The sequence below is a fragment of the Brugia malayi genome, assembly GCF_000002995.4.
Source record: "Brugia malayi strain FR3 genome assembly, contig: Bm_007, whole genome shotgun sequence".
Taxonomy (NCBI): Eukaryota; Metazoa; Nematoda; class Chromadorea; order Rhabditida; family Onchocercidae; genus Brugia; species Brugia malayi.
Window position 1 is genome coordinate 1 of NW_025062284.1, and position 9578 is coordinate 9578.

General features: G+C 48.1%; 1 protein-coding gene across 1 annotated transcript; it reads right to left on the reverse strand.

The window, feature by feature from the left end:
* Positions 1–3391: 3391 nt before the first annotated feature.
* On the reverse strand, positions 3392–8289 carry Bm17073 (Uncharacterized protein; the record flags this gene model as incomplete). The annotated part of the gene is made up of 5 exons (XM_043082626.1): positions 3392–3581; positions 3864–4008; positions 4198–4283; positions 5127–5242; positions 8239–8289. 5 exons carry the CDS (start codon positions 8287–8289, stop codon positions 3392–3394), a joined length of 588 nt encoding a protein of 195 aa, XP_042938560.1.
* Positions 8290–9578: the final 1289 nt, after the last annotated feature.

Sequence of the window (9578 nt, forward strand, 5' to 3'; positions counted from 1 at the left end):
AGCCTAAGCCTAACCTAAGCCTAAGCCTAAGCCTAAGCCTAAGCCTAAGCCTAAGCCTAAGCCTAAGCCTAAGCCTAAGCCTAAGCCTAAGCGACTAAGCCTAAGCCTAAGCCTAAGCCTAAGCCTAAGCCTAAGCCTAAGCCTAAGCCTAAGCCTAAGCCTAAAGCCTAAGCCTTAAGCCTAAGCCTAATCCTAGCCTAAGCCTAAGCCTAAGCCTAAGCCTAAGCCTAAGCCTAAGCCTAAGCCTTAAGCCTAAGCCTAAGCCTAAGCCTAAGCCTAAGCCTAAGCCTAAGCCTAAGCCTAAGCCTAAGCCTAAGCCTAAGCCTAAGCCTAAGCCTAAGCCTAAGCCTAAGCCTAAGCCTAAGCCTAAGCCTAAGCCTAAGCCTTAAGCCTAAGCCTAAGCCTAAGCCTAAGCCTAAAGCCTAAGCCTAAGCCTAAGCCTAAGCCTAAGCCTAAGCCTAAGCCTAAGCTAAGCCTAAAGCCTAAGCCTAAGCCTAAGCCTAAGCCTAAGCCTAAGCCTAAGCCTAAGGCCTAAGCCTAAGCCTAAGCCTAAGCTAAGCCTAAGCCTAAGCCTAAGCCTAAGCCTAAGCCTAAGCTAAGCCTAAGCCTAAGCCTAAGCCTAAGCCTAAGCTAAGCCTAAGCCTAAGCCTAAGCTAAGCCTAAGCCTAAGCCTAAGCCTAAGCCTAAGCCTAAGCCTAAGCCTAGCCTAAGCCTAAGCCTAAGCCTAAGCCTAAGCCTAAGCCTAAGCCTAAGCCTAAGCTAAGCCTAAGCCTAAGCCTAAGCCTAAGCCTAAGCCTAAGCCTAAGCCTAAGCCTAAGCCTAAGCCTAAGCTAAGCCTAAGCCTAAGCCTAAGCCTAAGCCTAAGCCTAAGCCTAAGCCTAAGCCTAAGCCTAAGCCTAAGCCTAAGCCTAAGCCTAAGCCTAAGCCTAAGCTAAGCCTAAGCCTAAGCCTAAGCCTAAGCCTTAAGCCTAAGCCTAAGCCTAAGCCTAAGCCTAAGCCTAAGCCTAAGCCTAAGCCTAAGCTAAGCCTAAGCTAAGCCTAAGCTAAGCCTAAGCCTAAGCCTAAGCCTAAGCCTAAGCCTAAGCCTAAGCTAAGCCTAAGCCTAAGCCTAAGCCTAAGCCTAAGCCTAAGCCTAAGCCCTAAGCCTAAGCCTAAGCCTAAGCCTAAGCCTAAGCCTAAGCCTAAGCCTAAGCCTAAGCCTAAGCCTAAGCCTAAGCCTAAGCCTAAGCCTAAGCCTAAGCCTAAGCCTAAGCCTAAGCCTAAGCCTAAGCCTAAGCCTAAGCCTAAGCCTAACCTAGCCTAAGCCTAAGCCTAAGCCTAAGCCTAAGCCTAAGCCTAAGCCTAAGCCTAAGCCTAAGCCTAAGCCTAAGCCTAAGCCTAAGCCTAAGCTAAGCCTAAGCCTAAGCCTAAGCCTAAGCCTAGCCTAAGCCTAAGCCTAAGCCTAAGCCTAAGCCTAAGCCTAAGCCTAAGCCTAAGCCTAAGCTAAGCCTAAGCCTAAGCCTAAGCCTAAGCTAAGCCTAAGCCTAAGCCTAAGCCTAAGCCTAAGCCTAAGCCTAAGCCTAAGCCTAAGCCTAAGCCTAAGCCTAAGCCTAACCTAAGCCTAAGCCTAAGCAAGCCTAAGCCTAAGCCTAAGCCTAAGCCTAAGCCTAAGCCTAAGCCTAAGCCTAAGCCTAAGCCTAAGCCTAAGCCTAGCCTAAGCCTAAGCCTAAGCCTAAGCCTAAGCCTAAGCCTAAGCCTAAGGCTAAGCCTAAGCCTAAGCCTAAGCCTAAGCCTAAGCCTAAGCCTAAGCCTAGGCCTAAGCCTAAGCCTAAGCCTAAGCCTAAGCCTAAGCCTAAAGCCTAAGCCTAAGCCTAAGCCTAAGCCTAAGCCTAAGCCTAAGCTAAGCCTAAAGCCTAAGCCTAAGCCTAAGCCTAAGCCTAAGCCTAAGCCTAAGCCTAAGCCTAAGCCTAAGCCTAAGCCTAAAGCCTAAGCCTAAGCCTAAGCCTAAAGCCTAAGCCAAAGCCTAAGCCTAAGCCTAAGCCTAAGCCTAAGCTAAGCCTAAGCCTAAGCCTAAGCCTAAGCCTAAGCCTAAAGCCTAAGCTAAGCCTAAGCCTAAGCCTAAGCCTAAGCCTAAGCCTAAGCCTAAGCCTAAGCCTAAGCCTAAGCCTAAGCCTAAGCCTAAGCCTAAGCCTAAGCCTAAAGCCTAAGCCTAAGCCTAAGCCTAAGCCTAAGCCTAAGCCTAAGCCTAAACCTAAGCCTAAGCCTAAGCCTAAGCCTAAGCCTAAGCCTAAGCCTAAGCCTAAGCTAAGCCTAAGCCTAAGCCTAAGCCTAAGCCTAAGCCTAAGCCTAAGCCTAAGCCTAAGCCTAAGCCTAAGCCTAAGCCTAAGCCTAAGCCTAAGCCTAAGCCTAAGCAAGCCTAAGCCTAAGCCTAAGCCTAAGCCTAAAGCCTAAGCCTAAGCCTAAGCCTAAGCTAAGCCTAAGCCTAAGCCTAAGCCTAAGCCTAAGCCTAAGCCTAGCCCTAGCCTAAGCCTAAGCCTAAGCCTAAGCCTAAGCCTAAGCCTAAGCCTAAGCCTAAGCCTAAGCCTAAGCCTAAGCCCTAAGCCTAAGCCTAAGCCTAAGCCTAAGCCTAAGCCTAAGCCTAAGCCTAAGCCTAAGCCTAAGCCTAAGCCTAAGCCTAAGCCTAAGCCTAAGCCTAAACCTAAGCCTAAGCCTAGCCTAAGCCTAGCCTAAGCCTAAGCCTAAGCCTAAGCCTAAGCCTAAGCCTAAGCCTAAGCCTAAGCTAAGCCTAAGCCTAAGCCTAAGCCTAAGCCTAAGCCTAAGCCAAAGCCTAAGCCTAAGCCTAAGCCTAAGCCTAAGCCAAGCCTAAGCCTAAGCCTAAGCCTAAGCCTAAGCCTAAGCCTAAGCCTAAGCCTAAGCCTAAGCCTAAGCCTAAGCCTAAGCCTAAGCCTAAGCCTAAGCCTAAGCCTAAGCCTAAGCCTAAGCCTAAGCCTAAGCCTAAGCCTAAGCCTAAGCCTAAGCCTAAGCCTAAGCCTAAGCCTAAGCCTAAGCCTAAGCTAAGCCTAAGCCTAAGCCTAAGCCTAAGCCTAAGCCTAAGCCTAAGCCTAAGCTAAGCCTAAGCCTAAGCCTAGCCTAAGCCTAAGCCTAAGCCTAAGCCTAAGCCTAAGCCTAAGCCTAAGCCTAAACCTAAGCCTAAGCCTAAGCCTAAGCTAAGCCTAAGCCTAAGCCTAAGCCTAAGCCTAAGCCTAAGCCTAAGCCTAAGCCTAAGCCTAAGCCTAAGCCTAAGCCTAAAGCCTAAGCCTAAGCCTAAGCCTAAGCCTAAGCCTAAGCCTAAGCCTAAGCCTAAGCCTAAGCCTAAGCCTAAGCCTAAGCCTAAGCCTAAGCCTAAGCCTAAGCCTAAGCCTAAGCCTAAAGCCTAAGCTAAGCCTAAGCCTAAGCCTAAGCCTAAGCCTAAGCCTAAGCCTAAGCCTAAGCCTAAGCCTAAGCCTAAGCCTAAGCCTAAGCCTAAGCCTAAGCCTAAGCCTAAGCCTAAGCCTAAGCCTAAGCCAAAGCCTAAGCCTAAGCCTAAGCCTAAGCCTAAGCCTAAGCCTAAGCCTAAGCCAAGCCTAAGCCTAAGCCTTAAGCCTAAGCCTAAGCCTAAGCCTAAGCCTAAGCCTAAGCCTAAGCCTAAGCCTAAGCCTAAGCCTAAGCCTAAGCCTAAGCCCTAAGCCTAAGCCTAAGCCTAAGCCTAAGCCTAAGCCTAAGCCTAAGCCTAAGCCTAAGCCTAAGCCTAAGCCTAAGCCTAAGCCTAAGCCTAAGCCTAAGCCTAAGCCTAAGCCTAAGCCTAGCCTAAGCCTAAGCCTAAGCCTAAGCCTAAGCCTAAGCCTAAGCCTAAGCCTAAGCCTAACCCTAAGCCTAAGCCTAAGCCTAAGCCTAAGCCTAAGCCTAAGCCTAAGCCTAAGCCTAAGCCTAAGCCTAAGCCTAAGCCTAAGCCTAAGCCTAAGCCTAAGCCTAAGCCTAAGCCTAAGCCTAAGCCTAAGCCTAAGCCTAAGCCTAAAGCCTAAGCCTAAGCCTAAGCCTAAGCCTAAGCCTAAGCCTAAGCCTAAGCCTAAGCCTAAGCCTAAGCCTAAGCCTAAGCCTAAGCCTAAGCCTAAGCCTAAGCCTAAGCCTAAGCCCAAGCCTAAGCCCAAGCCCTAAGCCTAAGCCTAAGCCTAAGCCTAAGCCTAAGCCTAAGCCTAAGACCTAAGCCTAAGCCTAAGCCTAAGCCTAAGCCTAAGCCTAAGCCTAAGCCTAAGCCTAAGCCTAAGCCTAAGCCTAAGCGCCTAAGCCTAAGCCTAGCCTAAGCCTAAGCCTAAGCCTAAGCCTAAGCCTAAGCCTAAGCCTAAGCCTAAGCCTAAGCCTAAGCCTAAGCCTAAGCCTAAGCCTAAGCCTAAGCCTAAGCCAAATAAGCTAAGCCTAAGCCTAAGCCTAAGCCTAAGCCTAAGCCTAAGCCTAAGCCTAAGCCCTAAGCCTAAGCCTAAGCCTAAGCCTAAGCCTAAGCCTAAGCCTTAAGCCTAAGCCTAAGCCTAAGCCTAAGCCTAAGCCTAAGCCTAAGCCTAAGCCTAAGCCTAAGCCTAAGCCTAAGCCTAAGCTAAGCCTAAGCCTAAGCCTAAGCCTAAGCCTAGCCTAAGCCTAAGGCCTAAGCCTAGGCTTAGGCCTAAGCCTAAGCCTAAGCCTAAGCCTAAGCCTAAGCCTAAGGCCTAAGCCTAAGCCTAAGCCTAAGCCTAAGCCTAAGCCTAAGCCTAAGCCTAAGCCTAAGCCTAAGCCTAAGCCTAAGCCTAAGCCTAAGCCTAAGCCTAAGCCTAAGCCTAGATCCTAAGCCTAAGCCTAAGCCTAAGCCTAAGCCTAAGCCTAAGCCTAAGCCTAAGCCTAAGCCTAAGCCTAAGCCTAAGCCTAAGCCTAAGCCTAAGCCTAAGCCTAAGCCTAAGCCTAAGCCTAAGCCTAAGCCTAAGCCTAAGCCTAAGCCTAAGCCTAAGCCTAAGCCTAAGCCTAAGCCCAAGCCTAAGCCTAAGCCTAAGCTAAGCCTAAGCCTAAGCCTAAGCCTAAGCCTAAGCCTAAGCCTAAGCCTAAGCCTAAGCCTAAGCCTAAGCCTAAGCCTAAGCCTAAGCATAAGCCTAAGCCTAAGCCCTAACCCTAAGCCTAAGCCTAAGCCTAAGCCTAAGCCTAAGCCTAAGCCTAAGCCTAAGCCTAAGCCTAAGCCTAAGCCTAAGCCTAAGCCTAAGCCTAAGCCTAAGCCTAAGCCTAAGCCCTAAGCCTAAGCCTAAGCCTAAGCCTAAGCCTCTAAGCCTAAGCTAAGCCTAAGCTAAGCCTAAGCCTAAGCCTAAGCCTAAGCCTAAGCCTAAGCCTAAGCCTAAGCCTAAGCCTAAGCCTAAGCCTAAGCCTAAGCCTAAGCCTAAGCCTAAGCATAAGCCTAAGCCTAAGCCTAAGCCTAAGCCTAAGCCTAAGCCTAAGCCTAAGCCTTAGGCTTAAGCCTAAGCCTAAGCCTAAGCCTAAGCCTAAGCCTAAGCCTAAGCCTAAGCCTAAGCCTAAGCCTAAGCCTAAGCCTAAGCCTAAGCCTAAGCCTAAGCCTAAGCCCTAAGCCTAAGCCTAAGCCTAAGGCCTAAGCCTAAGCCCTAAGCCTAAGCCTAAGCCTAAGCCTAAGCCTAAGCCTAAGCCTAAGCCTAAGCCTAAGCCTAAGCCTAAGCCTAGGCCTAAGCCTAAGCCTAAGCCTAAGCCTAAGCCTAAGCCTAAGCCTAAGCCTAAGCCTAAGCCTAAGCCTAAGCCTAAGCCTAAGCCTAAGCCTAAGCCTAAGCCTAAGCCTAAGCCTAAGCCTAAGCCTAAGCCTAAGCCTAAGCCTAAGCCTAAAGCCTAAGCCTAAGCCTAAGCCTAAGCCTAAGCCTAAGCCTAAGCCTAAGCCTAAGCCTAAGCCTAAGCCTAAGCCTAAGCCTAAAGCCTAAGCCTAAGCTTAAGCCTAAGCCTAAGCCTAAGCCTAAGCCTAAGCCTAAGCCTAAGCCTAAGCCTAAGCCTAAGCCTAAGCCTAAGCCTAAGCCTAGATAAGCCTAAGCCTAAAGCCTAAGCCTAAGCCTAAGCCTAAGCCTAAGCCTAAGCCTAAGCCTAAGCCTAAGCCTAAGCCTAAGCCTAAAGCCTAAGCCTAAGCCTAAGCCTAAGCCTAAGCCTAAGGCCTAAGCCTAAGCCTAAGCCTAAGCCTAAGCCTAAGCCTAAGCCTAAGCCCTAAGCCTAAGCCTAAGCCTAAGCCTAAGCCTAAGCCTAAGCCTAAGCCTAAGCCTAAGCCTAAGCCTAAGCCTAAGCCTAAGCCTAAGCCTAAGCCTAAGCCTAAGCCTAAGCCTAAGCCTAAGCCTAAGCCTAAGCTAAGCCTAAGCCTAAGCCTAAGCCTAAGCCTAAGCCTAAGCCTAAGCCTAAGCCTAAGCCTAAGCCTAAGCCTAAGCCTAAGCCTAAGCTAAGCCTAAGCCTAAGCCTAAGCCTAAGCCTAAGCCTAAAGCCTAAGCCTAAGCCTAAGCCTAAGCTAAGCCTAAGCCTAAGCCTAAGCCTAAGCCTAAGCCTAAGCCTAAGCCTAAGCCTAAGCCTAAGCCTAAGCCTAAGCCTAAGCTAAGCCTAAGCCTAAGCCTAAGCTAGCCTAAGCCTAAAAGCCTAAGCCTAAAGCCTAAGCCTAAGCCTAAGCCTAAGCCCTAAGCCTAAGCCTAAAGCCTAAGCCTAAGCCTAAGCCTAAGCCTAAGCCTAAGCCTAAGCCTAAGCCTAAGCCTAAGCCTAAGCCTAAGCCTAAGCCTAAGCTAAGCCTAAGCCTAAGCCTAAGCCTAAGCCTAAGCCTAAGCCTAAGCCTAAGCCTAAGCTAAGCCTAAGCCTAAGCTAAGCCTAAGCCTAAGCCAAGCCTAAGCCTAAGCCTAAGCCTAAGCCTAAGCCTAAGCCTAAGCCTAAGCCTAAGCCTAAGCCTAAGCCTAAGCCTAAGCCTAAGCCCTAAGCCTAAGCCTAAGCCTAAGCCTAAGCCTAAGCCTAAGCCTAAGCCTAAGCCTAAGCCTAAGCCTAAGCCTAAGCCTAAGCCTAAGCCTAAGCCTAAGCCTAAGCCTAAGCCTAAGCCTAAGCTAAGCCTAAGCCTAAGCCTAAGCCTAAGCCTAAGCCTAAGCCTAAGCCTAAGCCTAAGCCTAAGCCTAAGCCTCTAAGCCTAAGCCTAAGCCTAAGCCTAAGCCTAAGCCTTAAGCCTAAGCCTAAGCTAAGCCTAAGCCTAAGCCTAAGCCTAAGCCTAAGCCTAAGCCTAAGGCCTAAGCCTAAGCCTAAGCCTAAGCCTAAGCCTAAGCCTAAGCCTAAGCCTAGCTAAGCCTAAGCCTAAGCCTAAGCCTAAGCCTAAGCTAAGCCTAAGCCTAAGCCTAAGCCTAAGCCTAAGCCTAAGCCTAAGCCTAAAGCCTAAGCCTAAGCCTAAGCCTAAGCCTAAGCCTAAGCCTAAGCCTAAGCCTAAGCCCTAAGCCTAAGCCTAAGCCTAAGCCTAAGCCCTAAGCCTAAGCCTAAGCCTAAGCCTAAGCCTAAGCCTAAGCCTAAGCCTAAGCCTAAGCCTAAGCCTAAGCCTAAGCCTAAGCCTAAGCCTGAAGCCTAAGCCTAAGCCTAAGCCTAAGCCTAAGCCTAAGCCTAAGCCTAAGCCTAAGCCTAAGCCTAAGCAGCCTAAGCCTAAGCCTAAGCCTAAGCCTAAGCCTAAGCCTAAGCCTAAGCCTAAGGCCTAAGCCTAAGCTAAGCCCTAAGCCTAAGCCTAAGCCTAAGCCTAAGCCTAAGCCTAAGCTAAGCCTAAGCCTAAGCCTAAGCCTAAGAAGCCTAAGCCTAAGCCTAAGCCTAAGCCTAAGCCTAAGCCTAAGCCTAAGCCTAAAAGCCTAAGCCTAAAGCCTAAGCTAAGCTAAGCCTAAGCCTAAGCCTAAAAGCCTAAGCTAAGCCTAAGCCTAAGCCTAAGCCTAAGCCTAAGCCTAAGCTAAGCCTAAGCCTAAAGCCTAAGCCTAAGCCTAAGCCTAAGCCTAAGCCTAAAGCCTAAGCTAAGCTAAGCCTAAGCCTAAGCCTAAGCTAAGCCTAAGCCTAAGCCTAAGCCTAAGCCTAAGCCTAAGCCTAAGCCTAAGCCTAAGCCTAAGCCTAAGCTAAGCCTAAGCCTAAGCCTAAGCCTAAGCCTAAGCCTAAGCCTAAAGCCTAAGCCTAAGCCTAAGCCTAAGCCTAAGCCTAAGCCTAAGCCTAAGCCTAAGCCTAAGCCTAAGCCTAAGCCTAAGCCTAAGCCCATACCTTTACGCAGTTGAAACCAAATGGAAGTTCCATGTTCTTCGTTCCTTCCATTAGGTTTCCTGCAAATAATACAGTGCAAGTTTAATAATTGATAATTTAAAAAAAATAAACTTTGCTCCTACAAACCCACTTAAATGAAGGTACTAGGAAGTAATAAAATCTCCATCCGCTCGACAGGTCCGACTGCTCACGAATGACTAAATGATGAGGATGTGGCGATATGTGTGCCACCCCGTCTGCACCTTTGTCTGTGTGCACACATGGACAAAGAAGTCCTTTGTCCCAATAAGGTTAAGAGGGAAATGTACAGGAGGGCGCGGGTCATTTTTAAAAGGACTGTATAGACCCTAAGGGAGTATAGAACCAATCGACTGGGTGAGTTGGGGTTGTGACATCAAAAGAAACCGTACTGTACAGGCACTCCGTTCGCCCTCAATGAGGGTATACCGAAAAGGGCAAAAGCGGGCCGGTGGGCGCACAGAGTGGCTGGGCACACAGATCCCCTTCATCACTACAAAATTAACATATATGAATAAAACTACTTGAAAAGCTGCTAATTAACCCCGTCCGTCCAAAGAACAATACCATACACAGGCGGAATGATAACACATTTCATTCATAAATGCAAGCTAAAGATAATAAAAAAAGTACAGAAAACCATAAAATAAAAAGCTAAGGAAAAAGGCTAAACATAAAGATGAAAAATGGACTAACCTCCTTCTTTTCGAGATCTTCCTTGATGATCTAATTGCCAATAACAGTTCGCCAACATTGCCAACAACACTAAATAAGTTACTAGGTTATCGCCAACGAATTCTGCAATAAATGATTTTCTTCACGACAGCGATAAACTGCAGCAATACAACAAAAATAGAAATTGGCCAAAAACCGTCCCAAGAAACATTCAATTAGCTAATAGAAAATTAGAAAAAAAGTGAAGCCGAATTTAAGATATAACGAAATTCAAATTTTAGTACATCTACATCCATGCATTTCTCAACCAAATCCAACTTCGATGACCTTACGCTTCTAATAATTAACGGAGTAATTTACTTTAAAGTGACTTAAAAATATAATAACAACTTAACCAAAAGAAAAAGTATAACTTAAAAAAGAGAAAAAAACTTTCCCCTAAAACGCAATATGAAAAGAATTATGGGAGAGTAGTAAAACAAACGTCCGAACGCTCGACAGACCCGATTGCTCCACGAATGACCTGATGACGAGGATGTGGCTATATATATGTGCGCACAAGGACAAAGGAAGTCCTGTGTTTTTTAGAAAAGACTGTATAGGCCTAGGAGAGTACAGTGATAATCGACTGGGTGAATTGGGGGCTC